The 16,987-nt window shown below is 32.2% G+C and overlaps 2 protein-coding genes across 2 annotated transcripts; both read left to right on the forward strand.

Moving 5' to 3' along the window:
- The first annotated feature begins 3,157 nt into the window (after window positions 1-3,157).
- Window positions 3,158-4,114, forward strand: LOC138396896 (olfactory receptor 6C6-like). The gene has a single exon (XM_069490655.1). It carries the CDS (start codon window positions 3,158-3,160, stop codon window positions 4,112-4,114), a length of 957 nt encoding a protein of 318 aa, XP_069346756.1.
- An 11,934-nt stretch (window positions 4,115-16,048) lies between these two features.
- LOC138397000 (olfactory receptor 6C3-like) lies at window positions 16,049-16,987 on the forward strand. Its single transcript, XM_069490855.1, has one exon. It carries the CDS (start codon window positions 16,049-16,051, stop codon window positions 16,985-16,987), a length of 939 nt encoding a protein of 312 aa, XP_069346956.1.

Consider the following 16,987-nt stretch of genomic DNA (forward strand, 5'->3'; position numbering starts at 1 on the left):
GCCAGGCAGTCCAAATGCAAAAGTTAGGATTTTTGTTATTTGTTTCTCAATTAATATGTTAGAAAAAGTAAAATTACTACATGATTCTCATGAAAATTTCAGACATTGTTAGAATTTACTGAGGTTTATGGGAAGAGATTTCTAGAATATGTCATATTACAGCAAAAAATAAATAAATAAATAACCCCACATTTTGCCACTCCAAACCAAAATATCCACTGAAAGCTATATACTACTCAGCTCTCCTCTCATCATTAGTGATTACTGCTTTGAATTTCAGAAGTAAAATTGATTTGTTTCATGCTAAATTCTTTAGCTTAGTCTTCTGTAGTCAGTCATGAAATTAGGGTGTGAAGGTCCACATCATGTGACTTATCATGAAATATTTCTCAACTCAGCTCTGTATAAAATAGTTGTCTATATTTTGCAGATCAATTCAATGTTTTATATTTCAAATCTTTATACTAAACTATTTTAATAAAAATCTCATATAACACTTGAATACTCAGGCAGTGTTCTACCAGTATACAATTGAAACCTTCATTTTAAGTTTGAATCTGCAATATGCAGGCCTACTATAGATATGTTTTTAATTTTCACTATTCTTTTGTGAAAGTAACAAAAAAGAATTTTTAAACAAAAACCCATACCAGCAGATTTTCTCATATTGCCTCAGTACTGTGAAAAATTGATGCTTTTGTTTTACATATTTTCTAGATTTTAGAAACAGTGTAGATTGTTTTTATATATACATAAATAGTACTTTCTGAACAGCAGTCTCTAGGGAAAATTTTTTCCACCTTCTTTTGCTTTGTAATTTCAAAAGCTTCCCTTGTGTCTTTGTTGAACAAAAACAGAAAAATTATAAATATAGCTTAATTAGAAGCACGAGGTATGTTAAATTTCTCTACTTAAAGGTTGTTCTTTTTCCTAGGTTTTAATTTTTGGTATAACTCATTTAGTCAAATATTGATTAAAGCTTTTGGAAAATTTAACCAGACATGAAAGAATGATAGAGATACATTAGGATTTGTTAGTGTCTGAATCCTAAGATGTGTAGTGAATACGAACTTAAGTAGAAGTAGGATGTATTTTGAAACATAAATAATTCTTACATTTCATCTTTATTTAAATCATATCCTTTTAATAATTGAATTATGTCTTGAAATTATCATAATCGTTCTAAATTTAGTTAGCCTTTGTATTTCACCATGTACCATAACAGAAAAACAAATTCAATATATCCTGTATAAGGTAAGATAATTTTTAACTGATCTTTTTCTGAAACAAAAGTTAGGGAAAAACTTTGGAAATCCAAGTCAAGGAATTAAATTTGTTCTTAAATTGTCTTGTTTAATTAACTTTTTAGGATGAAGAAGTGAAAATATCTATTATATACATGTACACATACATATGTAAAATGTAATAGTGTGCATTTTTTGATATACAAATGAGTCTAATTCATTTTCTCAATCTGTCTCTATGAGCTTGCGGTAGTATTAGATGAATCATGTAGAGAAAATTAGAGAGCAGTTATTCTTTACATTTTTTTCTTTTTCTTTTTAATTATTATGGGTACATAATAGGTACATATCTTTATAGGATACATGTGATGTTTTGATGCAGGAATACAATTTGAATTTTAAGAAAATCTAAAAAACACATTTATACTTAGTTCAAGGTTATAGCTAGTTATTGTGTTTCACAAAACTAAGATTGTGATCACTAGAACAATGATGAAATAAAGAAATGATGTCTTTACTAGGTATATTTAGTCTACTACATCATGAAATTTCCACAGAATGCCAGAAAAAGATAAATTTATATTTAAAAATTTACAATACAATTAATAGCATATGTATTATTATAATGTAATTTTTGTTTTAATATATAATGTAATTATATATGTATAATAATACATATGCATATACATTACATGCACATTTTATTACAATAAAAGAAGAGTGATTAATGAAAAACCCCAAGGGATAAAAATGTTGAAATAATTTTTATGTTGTAAGAACTATTATGCATGAATTAACATATTATTCATGAAGGATATACAAATTAAGACTGATAGAAAATAATCAGATATGTTTAAAACAAAGATCCTAGGAATTCAGTAACTTTAAAAAGAATATGTGTACATAAAACAATATCGAGTTATTTAGAAAAGCAGAGAAATATATTTTTAAAAATATAATCAAAAAGAAAAAATCACTTATGTGTCATTTGATTTTTTCTATTATAGGTTACATATATAAAAAAGAGTAACAAGAAAATAAAAGAAAGCCCTCTTGAATATTGCCTGGCAATTCTGAAAATTGGCTAAGACAAAGAAAACTTTCTCTAGTGAAAATAATTAACAATAAACAGATTATAAATGGTAACTATGGAATGTAACTGCAACACTAGTCAGTAACAAGAACTGCAACTAGTACTCAAAATCATTTTATATTTAAAATAAAAAGACATAGCTTCTTAGCATATTTGTACAAGAAAGAAATATGAGACCATTATAAGTGGAAGAAAGAAAAAAGGAAGATAAAATATATGAGGACTAATTTTAGTTTTTCTGTTTGTTTTATTTCTATCATACAGAATTGAGGCATTGTTAATGGCTTACTGGAAAGTTAGTTATTTTAATGTTGAATCTAAAGGCAGTTGATAAAGTATACAAGTAGTCAATCAGATAGAGTTAGAAAAACTGCAGTAAAAGAAAGTAAGTAGATAAAATATAAAATGGAATTGATGATGAATGAATAAATACCTTAAGTAACAAATTACTTGAGATATTAGCTAAATTGAGAAATCCAAAAATATTAAACAGCCAATTGGGATAAAGTGTTTGAAAGATGGATCATAGATTAACACTAACCAAATTATGAAACTACATTTCGACCAACTGACCAGCCTCCTGTAAAGTGGTAAGTAGGAATTACTCAACCCTGGACAAGAGAAGAATCTCTCTGCATTCTTGTAAACAAGAGTGATAACTTGGCGGACATGTTCATTTTGATGAACTCTAAGTTGATTTGTAAAATATTTGAACATAAGTTTCTAAATATGGAACTTACAGCTGAGAATGAAAAAAATATCTTTTCTTACTTGTGATATTAGTTTTTATTTTCTGTAGATTTGAAGGGACAAAAGAAAAATGAACCAAACATTGGAGATAGAGTTCATTCTGCTTGGACTGACAGATGACCCTCTACTACAAATTGTGATTTTTCTTTTTCTGTTTTTTAATTACATCTTAAGCTTGATGGGGAACTTAATCATCATCCTCCTCACCCTGCTGGATCCCCATCTCAAGACTCCAATGTATTTCCTCCTTCGAAATTTCTCCTTCTTAGAAATTTTATTCACGACAGCCTGCGTTCCACGATTCTTGATGAGTATTCTGACTGGAGATAAAACAATTTCCTACAATGGTTGTGCAACTCAGTTATTCTTTTTTCTTTCATTAGGAGTTACTGAGTTTTACCTCCTGGCTGCCATGTCCTATGATCGCTATGTTGCTATCTGCAAACCACTGCATTACCCAATCATTATGAGCAGCAAAGTGTGCTACCAGCTTGTACTCAGCTCTTGGGCAACTGGATTCCTAATCATTTTTCCCCCTTTGGTCTTGGGGCTCAAGCTGGATTTCTGTGCTTCCAAAACTATCGATCACTTCTTATGTGACACTTCTCCTATTCTGCAGATCTCTTGCACAGATACACATGTCCTAGAATTGTTAAGTTTTATCTTAGCTATAGTGACACTTGTCATCACATTATTGTTAGTAGTACTCTCCTACACATACATCATCAAAACCATTCTAAAATTTCCTTCAGTTCAACAACGAACAAAGGCCTTTTCCACTTGTTCCTCGCACATGGTTGTTGTCTCTATTACTTATGGGAGTTGTATGTTTACATATATGAAACCATCAGCAAATGAAAGGGTGACTTTAATTAAAGGAGTAGCTGTGCTGAATACCTCTGTTGCCCCTTTACTCAACCCCTTCATTTACACTCTACGGAACCAGCAGGTGAAAGAAGCTCTCAAGGATATGCTGCAAAGATTTTGTTATTTTCAAAAGAATGAGACAAAATTTGGATCTAAATAACATGCTGTTGGAACATGAATGTAAAAATTGAATACAGTCTTCAATTATGTTAGTTCAAATCTATGTGAAAAACCCCCTTGGGTATTTATATCATATTAGGTTTACTAAATCTCTCTGTACTGTGCAGCCCTCTATGTTCTTCTTTTTGAGTACATCTTCCTACTTTCTAGTAGTAAACTGCCTTCTTCAATCCAGAATACTAAATTCTATCTTTGCCTAGGAATATCTCTTCTCATAAATGGCAGTTTTATGTACTGAATTCTTTGTATAAGAACTTTGCTAGATATACTCACATTAACCATTTCAATATATGTGTGTTAATTGCTAAGCATTGCATCTGCTCTTAAGTATTTTGTGTTGCTGAAACTGTCAGAGATGAACACATAACCTGGTAATTATTATATAATGTAATAGATGCTTTGATAGAAAAGAGGTAGAAAATCTTATTAATTTTAAAGATCAAAGTAACCTTCTGTGAGAAATCATCACTTATCATAGACCTTGAAAGATGAATAAGGAAGTTCTTATTACCAGAGTGCTGTAATCAGAGGTATAAAATATGCAAAAAAATAAGATCCTACAGAATAGGTTTCACCTGGGGAGTTGCAATGATTAAGAATATGGTATCTGTAGGGATTATGACTTATTGTTTGGGGTAGAAATAATTTAACTCCAGGCTTTGGGTCTAATAGCTTATGTTATTCTATAGTCTCTGAAGCCTATAAGTGTTAGCAATCCATGAAAGAAATTTAAGGTATAATTTATTTACATCTTGGTTTGGGAAACTTTCCACATATTTAAAATAATTTATAAATTAAAAGTCTCCTAATCAATTCTACTTGTGTCAATTTTCACCAAGTTAATTAAGTATGTTTGACATACAATAGCATACAGTCATTTTAAACCAATGCTTTTGGGCAAATATTCACACTCATGTAAAAATAAAGAAAGGTAATATTTACAACATACTAAATAGTTCCCTATGCCTCTTCCCAGTCATTCTTTTGCCCCAAACCCACCTCCATCTGCCACTCATGGAGCTATACACTGGTGTTCTTTGAGCCCCCATAGATTAGTTTTGCATTTTCTGAAATTTCTGATAAAGGAAACCACACCCTGTGAAATCTATGTCTGGCTAATCTTGCTCAGAATAGAGTTTTTGAGGTTCACTCATGCTACTTCCTGCATCCACAGTTCATTCCTTTTTGCTGATATGATTTAGTAGAATATCAAATGCCCTTTTGTCATACCCAGCTTTCTCTCTCTTATTCCAATACTTCAGTATTTTAATTCTCTGGGGAATATCTTCACACAACTGAATCATTTACTTAGATCAGTGTGAAAAGTGATTACATTCCATATCCTTAGATGCCACTCTCTGAAGGCCTCTATTCTCCCATAATGTCCCTAAGAAATAAGCTGTCTGATGAAAGGGAATTAATTGGAAGGAGTGGTTCCCCTATGTCCTGGTGACTCTACTCCAAGGCAGTGGGGCTTCAGAAATTTTCTCTAGAGGAAAAGAAGAAGGACACACATTGATAAACTCCATGCTTCAGTTTTTGCTCATTTTAGGGGCCCATCTCAGCCCCAGATTAACTCCTACCCTTTTTATGTAGCAGACTCTAAGACTCAACGTTGTTTTGAAGAGCTGGGGGAGCAAAAATCTGAGCACCAGAGACAAGGTTGAGGAAACTAATGCTAGAGATTTCATATCTAAGCCTGAAGAGAATGGTTCAGAAAAGCTTAGTGGGAAGTGGCAATAACTTTCAGTAATTTCTGAGAAAGTGCTTACCAATAGTCTTAGCAGGATAGCAAGTAGTTCTCATACAATTAGTGAGAAGTTACTGTGGATCTCACCTTTGCTCTCCAAACTGACTACAAACACCCCTGGAGAATAAGAGCCTATGCATCTCTTCCAACTTCCAAATTTTGCACCAACTCCTCTCTTTGATAAACTTTAAATTAGAACCACACTGAGAAGGGAACTCTGAGAAAAGGACTCCCAGTTTAGGCTCTGCATTCAGGAAACAACTAAGGTCATGCGTAATGTTAAGTTTGCAACATATGATTCAACGTAGATTCTTTTAAAATAATCAAAGTCATGCTCTCAGAAACTGCAAATCGTTGCTTTGATTACTGGCTCTACCCAAAGAGTGATATCACTGCTGGAAACAGGTGAGGAGAGATGAGATGCATTTTTCACCTTCTTATTCAATTTAACCCCCTTATATAGGGCTATTTGTAGTTTCTGACCATTATAGATGCTTAAATACATGAAATCCATTCATGTTATTTGAAACCTTTGGTACCCTGGTTAGAAAGCATGCTTCTTCAGGGCAAAGTAGATGGGTTTCTGATGAAGGGAAGAATTAGGAAAAGAAGCAATAAACAGAAAAATATATTACTATTAAAGTAATTTAATTTTCCCATGAGGCTAAAACAGGTCCAGATGTTGAGATCTGGATTTATGTCCCAGGGATAACAAGACCTCTACTACAAGGTCCTCTAGGATAAATTCTTTTAACGTAACGAATCCCAGAGCCCAGAAAGAGAACTTTGTCCATTTGTTCATTCATTCATTCATTCCCTCAACAAATAAAGCTCTAAGAACTTGTGACACTTATAGAAGTGGCATGGCAAACACGCTCCTGGAAATTACATATTTATAGTTTTATTGATTACAGAGAATGAGGTCCATACAATAGAAGTGTCATAATAGAAGAGGTATATTTGGATCTTAAACATATAATAGAGGATCTTATGAGTTTAAAGCTTCGGGTATGTTTCCTTTATAAACCTTCTTCTGCTTACTTCTCACCTCTTACAGCATTAAAAGTGCCAGAATCAGTTAACCATAAGGAATTTAAAAACTTGAAGACACTTTCTAGTCCAGAAGGGCACTGTTAGGGCCAAGTGGACTTGGCACTCTAGGCAAATGTTCTACCTTTGCCCCATGTCTTCATAAACTCTAGGCAGACTTCATTAACGTTCTCCATAGTCAAACTAATTTTAACAGTGTGATGACTCTTACAAACGAATAAAATGGTCCAATTCTGGGTTACTCTTTTAATGATCTAAATAGTAAACTTGTTTATTTTCTTGCGGAGGGGGGTGAAATAACTAAAGACGAAGCTTATGGGAAAAAATGAAAAATAGAATTCTAGGAGTAGATCATTTGAAGAAACATTTTTAAGAGTCTAAGTTTCTCAGAAACATTCAATGATAATAGTAATCACACTTTTAATAATAAAAATAGCTTGAAAATTTGAATGTTAAATGAGAATTGAATTTCATGTTGCCCATGAATTGCTATAAAGGTCCTAATTATAAAGCATAGAATCTCAGATTCTAAAGATAGTCACCAATTGGGACCAGATACATTTATACAGTGCTTACAAAAAGATGGAAGTATTGACTTTAAAACCACAAACAAAAGGAAGTAGGATGGAGAAAAGATATGATTATTCACCTTCCTGAAGCCAAGTTAATAGATGAAATATTTGCACAAAGAAAATGTACCTTTCCTGGCTAGAAGACTGCTGAATTATTGAACGTGCAGAACCACACTAGTGCCGCCAAAGGAGAAGAATCAATGCCTTAATTCTCAGGATCAGAATCATTTAAAATAAATGTGCAAGATAGAAAAGGAACTGGAATTGAGAGAAAGACTTTAACAAATAAACCTTATATCAGCTAATGATTTTAGGGACATTATGTTAATAAGAAAAAATGTAGGATTTTTTTCATGAGAATTTAAAAAAACAATTGGGTCTTATATACAAAAAACATAATTATTGTATGCAGTATTTATTCACAATGATGATTTATTTTGGGTTAATATACTTTTTAAAACCTTTATTGAGGTATTGTATACAATAAATTTCATATACTTAAAATGTACAATCTTATAAGCTTTGACATGTGTAAAATATTTCATATTTTCTAAAAATTATATAAAACTTAAACTGTCACCACAATTAAGATAATGAACATCACTACCAAAAGCTCCTAACACTGTATCCCTGCTCACCACACCTCTGTCATAATCCTTCAGGAATCCCTTATCTGCCTTATGTTACTATAAATCAATTAGTTCGCATTTCTAGAATATTATATGAATGAAATAATATAGCATCTTTTTAATCAGGCTTCTTTCACTCAGCCTAATTATTTTCAGATTCATCCATGCCATTGTCTGTACAGTTTATTTCTTATTGTCGACTAATATTCAATTTCATTGCTTAACCACAACTTATTTATCCATTTACCTGTTAATGGGCAATAGGATTGTATCTGGTTATTGATTATTATAATTAAAGCTGTTATGAACATTGACTACAAAATCTTTGTGTGGTCATATGCTTTCATTTCTCTTGGATAAATACCTGTGAGTGTAATGATTGGTCTATATGGTAGGTATATGTTTAACTTTTTAATAGCATGCCAAACTTTTTCTAAAATAGTTGTATAATTTGACATTCCCATCAGCAGTGTATAAGCGTTTCAATTACTCCACAGCCTTGTCAACACTTGTAATGGTAATTTTTTTTTAATTTTTAACCATTCCAAAGGGTGTTTCCTTGTATCTCATGATGATTTTATTGTATTGTTTTATTTTTTTAGGGATTCTTTTTTTTTATTTTACCCAAAGTGATCTACAGATTGAATGCAATCCCTGTTCAAATACCAGCATCATTTTTTACAGATCTCATGATGATTTTAATTTCATTTCTCTAATTGCTAAAGATGTTCATCACCTTTTTAATACTTATTTTCCATTTGCATATTTTTTATTAATTTACTGCTTAAATATCTGTCCATTCTTATCTGGTTTTATTATTATTACATTTTGACTTTTTTATGTATTTTAAATACAAGTCATTTTTCAGACAGACATACGATTTGCAAATGTTTTTCCTAGCCTGTGACTTGTCTTTTCATTTACAAAATAATGTCTTTTGAAGAGCAGATGTTTCTGATTTTGATTATTTCAATTTGTCAATTATTTTTCTCTTATGGATCACGTTTTTACCTAGCTTAAGCTCACAGGTATTTTTTTCTTATTGTTTTTTCTGGAGGGTTTATACCCTTATATTTGTTTTTATACCTATGACTCATTTGAGTTAAATTTTGTACATGATGTAGGATATGGATCATGGTTGATAATTTTACACCCAAATAGCCAATTTTTTCAGCATCATTTGTTGAAAGACAGCCACACAAGACAAAAAATTATCAATCCTGAAATGTCAATAGTACTGAGATTGAGAAAATTCAATCTACACAACCTGGGTTTTCTTCCTGCTAAAAGCATTTTCAAATTTATGCAAGCATATAATCCGTAGAGCCCCCACCGTCTTGATAGTCTTTTAACTAGTACATTTCATCTCAGTATTTACAAGGAGGTCTCATCTAAATCAAAATTCCTTGAGTATCATCAAGCATAAAAAGAGAGAGCTGCAGATTTGCTGTTGACGCTTTCTTTCCCAGAAATTATGACATTGTACAATGGCCATTCCTTTTCAAAATGATACAATAATTTAAGTAAAAAAAATTATATTCAAAGTTATTAGAAAGATTACAACTCAATATTTTATTATTTCTTTAATTTTTAAGGTGTCTATTTGATCCTGTGATTGAGACAGAATCATAAAAAATAATTTATCAAATATCATCTGTATGTTTAATATGTTACTATAAATATCTTTTCATAATTATCTAGCAATGAAGCATAGAAACTGAGTAGTAGAATAAAGGAATTGAACATAAATTAAGACTTAATATAGCACTGTGGTAAACAAGGATAGTATTTGTCCTGCTTTTGTCTATATAAATTAAATCATAGAATGAATAGAGATGATGATAACATTCCTTTGTCAATAAGAAATTTAAATCAGTTCTGTTCATACATTCAGAGAAATATAATAATGACAGTGACAAAGAATGTGAAAATGGTGGTGAAAATTAAGATATGTTGATGGTCCTGGATATCAAAGTCTTACATCATTAACCAATTACATGATCTGAGGAAAGTTATCTGAGATCATGGGGCCTGAGTTTCCTCAGAGACAAAATGAATACATAAAAAGACATTTTTGTACTGAAAATAAAATGATGGTATAATTTTACATTATAAAGTTTTAATCTAGGGCTTCATAAAGTGGAGAAGAGATTTGTATAAAGGATGAAGAAGAATAAATGCAGATATAAAAATTGGGCTGTTTCAGACTTTTTGAAAAAATTAAATTTCCCCTAGTTGGAATGAAATCTCTCTCTTTCCTGTCTCTCTCTCTCTGTCTTTTTCTTTCTCTCTCTCCTTATCTCTCCCCATACTCTTTTATCATAATATAATGAAATTAAAATTTGGCGGCAAATTGTTTCTCTAGAGGATATGAAAGGATTGTCTCAATTCAAAAGTAAAATGTAATTGTCAGAATTGCTGTGAACCATAGAGTAAAATGACTAAGGCCAAAGTAATGATTGATCTGAGATCTCACGCAATTCTGTTCTCCCACTTGGGACGTACTCCAGGAAAGTCCAGTTGAAAATATACAGTAGTGACGTGCTGAGGACATGAGAATATAACTCCCCTAATCAATTTAACTAGGGAACATTTCTTGATAGTTAATAGGAAAATGAGTAGATATGAAATCCCTGGGCTCGAGATATTAGAACATCAGCATTCAAGGATCACACTCGAAACAGAGTGAAGCTTCTATCTTGTGGCAAGAAGCTTCAAATATTTGGTGATTGAGGCTCAGGAAGCTCTGATTATTATTCTATGCTATAGTAGTTAATAAAATATTTAAAATCAATAAACTATTATTTGATTACTGGTGAAAAACCTCTAGCATGATTCCCAAAGCTCATGTGAAATAAAATACAAAATCAAGCAAACATTCTGAAGTTTTGCATTCATACAGGTGTTTCTTTTTTTTACATTAAACCCAAACCCAGGAAACTTTGCCGAGAGGAGGGAGGGGGGCATAAAGAAGAGGGAATGTGGGAGGTTGAGGGTAAGATATGGCATTACAACATTTTCTATGGTATAAGTGGATGACTTCAGGGATTAAAAAAAGAAATAAATAATTAGAAACTGAGGCATACTTCAATATCTACCAATCCAGAGATGCAACGGACAATAATTACAGCAATAATAAAGCACCTCAAAATATTTGTTTCTTCTTTCATCTTGGTTCATCTTGACACTTTATCTGTTTGAGAAATATCATTCTTTGGATAACTATTCATTTTGGTAATTTCTATGTTCCTGAAAACTTTTCTGCTACAACTATAGAACATTTCCTTAAAATTGTTTAATATACATGTGTTGAGAGTAGAAATGGAGAATTAGACTCAATTTCTCCCTTTCAATTTTCCTTACAATCTAAAAGTTTAATAAAATCTCTAAATTCTTTCTTTTAAATATCTCTGACTCTTAACCTGTATCATAGACCCACTGCCACATATTTATACACTAAGACTTAAAATGTATAAATAGTTTATGGCAATGCCCCCTTACCTGTCCCCCTGACACTAAAACAGCCCCTACTGAGTGTCATTTCCAAGAGTAATCTCTCTAAGAAAAGAGGCAAACATTAAATTTTTTACACTTTCAATGATTTCTCCCCCTGGTTGGAAATGCCAAAACTAAAAACTCAAAATAACCTGGGCTGCATAACTGTATCCCGGACATACTGACTCAGAAGTACTAAGCATGATAACTTGAAATTTCAGTTATTAAACTATCTAGGTGCTTCGTACAAACAAAACCTTTGAAAATTACTGATGTAGTAGATTTAAAGCCAAAATACTCCTCTGGTGAACAGGTCCCTCTATGCTTTGACCCTTCAACCTCTTCTACCTTCATCAGTACTTCAAGTATAAGTTGTACCACTTTCTCAATTGGTCAAATATTTAAGTATTATCCTTTACCAAGTGGTAAAGAGTATTAATAACATATATTTAATAAACAATGATGTATGGGTTATATTTCTCCTACTTTACATATGGAGAAACTGAGGCATAAGAAGTTTGCATAGTCTATGCAGTATCCCAGAGAGTGTGTGGTAAAACTTTTACTGAAGCTAGCTGAATATCTCAAAGCTCTTTTCTAACCATTAGATTTACTAATTCTCCAAATGCATGTGGTTATCTAACACCTGTCTTATTTGCATATATTTGTATCTCAGTCATCTTTCCTTATGTACATTTTTAGCCTCAGCATAATTATTACTTTCTCCTGAAAAGCCTCCCTCATCTCCAAAATTCCATAGACACCATCCTATCTGCTCCATAATATTTTTGTAGTCCTTTATTGCAAGACTAATTACATACTGTCTAGCAATACAATCATGTGTCACATAACTACATTTCGGTCAGTGGATCACTTCTGCACTTGAATGTTTATAGTAGCACAATTCACAATTGCAAAGATGTGGAAACAATCTCAGTGCCCATCAATACATGAGTTGATTAATAAAATGTGGTATGTGTATACCATGGAGTACTACTCAGCCATAAAAAATGGTGAATTATCTCTTGTATTTTCCTGGATGGAGCCAGAGCGCATTCTACTAAGTGAAGTATCACAAGAATGGAAAAACAAGCAACACATGTACTCACCATCAAATTGGTATTAAGTGATCAACACTTATGTGCATATATGGTAGCAACATTCATTAGATGTTGGGCAGGTTGGCGGGGGGAGACAGGGAGGAGTATATTCACACATAATGGATGTGGTTCAGACTGTCTGGGGGATGGACATGCTTGTAGCTCTGACTCGGTGGCAAAGACAATATATGTAACCTAAACATCTATACACCTGTAATATGCTGAAATTAAAAAAATAAAGAAAAAAAGACTACATTGCTCACAAATACACCTATGATGATGGAGACAAAAAAACTCATTTTTTTCTTCATCCAGCTCTTTATATGAATTGGCTCATAGATTTTTGTTGTCTTTTTGGAAAAATGAAATAAGTCAAATGTTTAGTCAATGATTTGCAGCCATAAATTTCAAAAAAATAATTTCTATGTTTTACTGTTAAAGAGTTTATGAAAGAAAATATGAAAATGATCATATTGACAAATGACTATTTTGACAAAAAAAATAGTTAACTAGTGGTTTATTCATTATTTCCTGCTTTCTTTCCTTTCCTTTTTCAAATATTCTCAACTTTCAATTCTATTAATGATCAGCTCTTCTGGGATAAAATGCTACATGCTGTATGTCCATATTTATACCTTTGAAGAAAATATGGAGAAATTATTGAATATCAAATTTGTGCTACATATATGTGTATATATAGTATATGAGTCTATATTTTTCTACTCATGAAACTTGCATCTTTCAATGCAGAATATTTAGAAATGAATGTTAAAATTATTTAATCCCAGATTTTCAAATATTTATTTTTTTGGTTCATAAATATTTTCTCAATGAGAAGATGTCATATAAACAACTATAAACAGAGATTTAAAAAAAGCGAATGATACAGTGATGGGAAGTAATCAAAAGGTAATAAATGCAATTTTTAGCAAATATTGCTATGACATTAGTCATGCAGCACGGGAAGGGTTACCCTAAATTCAAAGAAGCAATTCAGGGTATAAAACTCTTCATAGTTTCTTAATATTGTCCATTTCAGAAGACTATTAAGTTGTACTAGAAATCCAAAACAGTGTTTTCGACCATCTCTTTGTGGTATAAGATCTCTTTTCTGAGTTGCCAAAATTTAAAGGATATAAGCATGCCAATTCTCCTGAACATAGGTCCAGAATTTCTAAAAGAAAAATACGGACTTGTACAATATGGAAGAATCAAATTCTAAATCAAACTTTCATACATCCAATATCAAATGTTGTCTATATGCCTCATTTATATCAATAATTATGTTTTTATTCTTTCTTATCAATATTTGTAAAAAGACCGATATCAATGATTTATCTATATCTTTTAATGATGCTTCACCTTGGCACTCTCTGTTTACTTAATAAATTCCCATGGGCCAACAAGAAAGACACAGACAAAATAAATCCAATTCCATTTATATAACATGCTTAGAGAGGGACATTCCTTATTTTCTATTGTTCAAGTTAGCATTTGCAGGAAAACATAACATTCTCTGAAGGCTAAGGGAAATATCATCCAGATTTTAAGGATATACAATCATAGGGTTACAAAATATTTATTTAAAATGTTTGCATAAATGCAAAGGTAAATGTTTTAACAAGTATTTATTACATGGAAAGGGAAAATGGAAGAGTACTTTACTAGTTAATCTGGATATAACTGTGTTTATAAATTGTTCTTGCATGAGAGAGGGAAAGCAAAAATTAGCTGTAATATAATAAAATGCTCCAGCAATTTTATAAAATCAGGAATTAAGGATATTGTGGGTCAAATGTTATAGAAACAAGAAGAGCTATAAGGCCGGGCGCAGTGGCTCACGCCTGTAATCCTAGCACTCTGGGAGGCCGAGGTGGGCGGATCGTTTGAGCTCAGGAGTTCGAGACCAGCCTGAGCAAGAGCGAGACCCCATCTCTACTAAAAATAGAAAGAAATTATATGGACAGCTAAAAATATATATAGAAAAAATTAGCTGGGCATGGTGGTGCATGCCTGTAGTCCCAGCTACTCGGGAGGCTGAGACAGGAGGATCGCTTGAGCTCAAGAGTTTGAGGTTGCTGTGAGCTAGGCTAACGCCACGGCACTCACTCTAGCCTGGGCAACAGAGTGAGACTCTGTCTCAAAAAAAAAAAAAAAAAAAAAGAGCTATAATTTCTGAAAGCCATGAAAAAGTTAAATCACCACACCTGTTTTGAGAGTACAAAGAAAACCAAATAAATTGGCAAATGGATTTGCCAGCTCTGAAATTATATGACTATTTAAGAAAGCTAGATGGTAGAATTTCAGACTAAATTATCAAGAAGAACCAGGAAGTAAGTAAATTTATTACTCTTAAATACAATACATATTATTCTACTTTATATGTTTTAAAATATTATTTGCACATGATTGTGGACTTACAACGCTTATAATTTTAAAAATTAAACAATTGTTTATTACTAAGAAAATGTTGTTCCCAGTAAATGTTATTTTGACAGTTTATTTGTTCATTTGCTATAGTAATATCACAAACACAAAAGCTGAATTTCACTTTGCATGAATTCAAATGTTTCTAGACAATGATTTGTTTTAGCAACAGAAATTTCCCTTTCTTGTTCTTCTAGCTTTTTTTGCTAGAAGAGGGGGAAAAAATGAGGCATGGAGGATAATAGCATCAATCAAACCCTTCAGTAATCTAGGAAAGAATGCCAACAAAACATAGACATGGATAACGTGTATTTTCAAAAGAGGTGATTACTATGGTGTTTGGTTATTTAACCTTGTGAAAGTTTCCTAAACTTTGTCAGACCCAGTTTCTCAAAATATCACGTTTTACGGTCAGCCTAAATAAGCTCTGTAAATTTTCAAATTCTGTATTTAGATTATGCTACATTACAGGTTCCTTTTTATCATATTGAGGAAAGGGAAAAAATCAATTAGAATACTTTCATATGTTTTAAATATTTTTAAAAACAATTAGAAGCTCAATTTTGAAAAAAACATTAGAACTAGCTTCTGTATAAATGCTAACACCAGAATTTTTATCCATGGCCTGTAAGAGTGTATTTTCAATGAAAAGAGATTGATTTTTAACGTCAGATAATATTTTTTACTTGAATGAAAGGTAGAGTGGGAATTGAAGAGAGGTGCTGATAGAAAGCACATGAGTTTTTTTTAAATATTTCATAGATTGTTCATAATTATACACACTTTTAAAATGTTATATCCTATCCTCAATAGTGTTTTACTTTTTGTTTATAATTCTATAGGGGGGAACATACATTTTCTATTTTAAAAGGGGAAAAATAAAGATCAGCAATGAAAAACCACACAGTACCCACAGAATTCATTCTTCTAGGGCTGTCAGATGACCCGGAGCTCCAGATTGTGATTTTTCTCTTTTTAATTATCATGTATATATTAAGCATCACTGGAAACTTGACCATCATCACTCTCACCTGGGTGGACTCCCATCTACAGACTCCTATGTATTTCTTCCTCAGGAACTTCTCTGTATTAGAAGTAACCTTTACAACTGTCTGTATCCCTAGATTTCTGGGCACAATTATCACCAGAGACAAAACTATTTCCTATAATAATTGTACAGCTCAGTTGTTTTTCTTCATCTTCATGGGTATAACTGAATTTTACCTTCTAACTGCTATGTCCTATGATCGTTACGTAGCCATCTGCAAACCCCTGCACTACACAACCATCATGAACAAGAGAGTCTGCATATTGCTTGTCTTTTGTGCTTGGTTGGCAGGATTCTTAAATATCTTTCCACCAGTTATTCTTTTTCTCCAGTTAGATTACTGTGGCTCCAATGTCATTGATCACTTTGCCTGTGACTATTTCCCCCTATTACAATTATCCTGCTCAGACACATGGCTCCTAGAAGTGATTGGCTTTTACTCTGCAATAGTGATTCTGCTTTTCACTTTGGCATTAATCATTCTATCCTACATGTTCATCATTAGGACAATTTTGAAACTTCCTTCTGCCAGTCAGAGAAAAAAGGCATTTTCTACATGCTCCTCTCACATGATTGTCATTTCCATTTCTTATGGAAGCTGCATATTCATGTATGCTAATCCCTCTGCGAAAGAAAAAGCATCCATGATCAAAGGAGTAGCTATTCTCAATACTTCTGTTGCTCCTATGATGAATCCATTTATATACACCCTGCGAAACCAGCAAGTAAAGCAAGCCTTTAAGGACACCATCCAAAAGGTTATGTTTTTCTCTAGTAAATGA

Source organism: Eulemur rufifrons, chromosome 16 (assembly GCF_041146395.1).
Source record: "Eulemur rufifrons isolate Redbay chromosome 16, OSU_ERuf_1, whole genome shotgun sequence".
Taxonomy (NCBI): domain Eukaryota; kingdom Metazoa; phylum Chordata; class Mammalia; order Primates; family Lemuridae; genus Eulemur; species Eulemur rufifrons.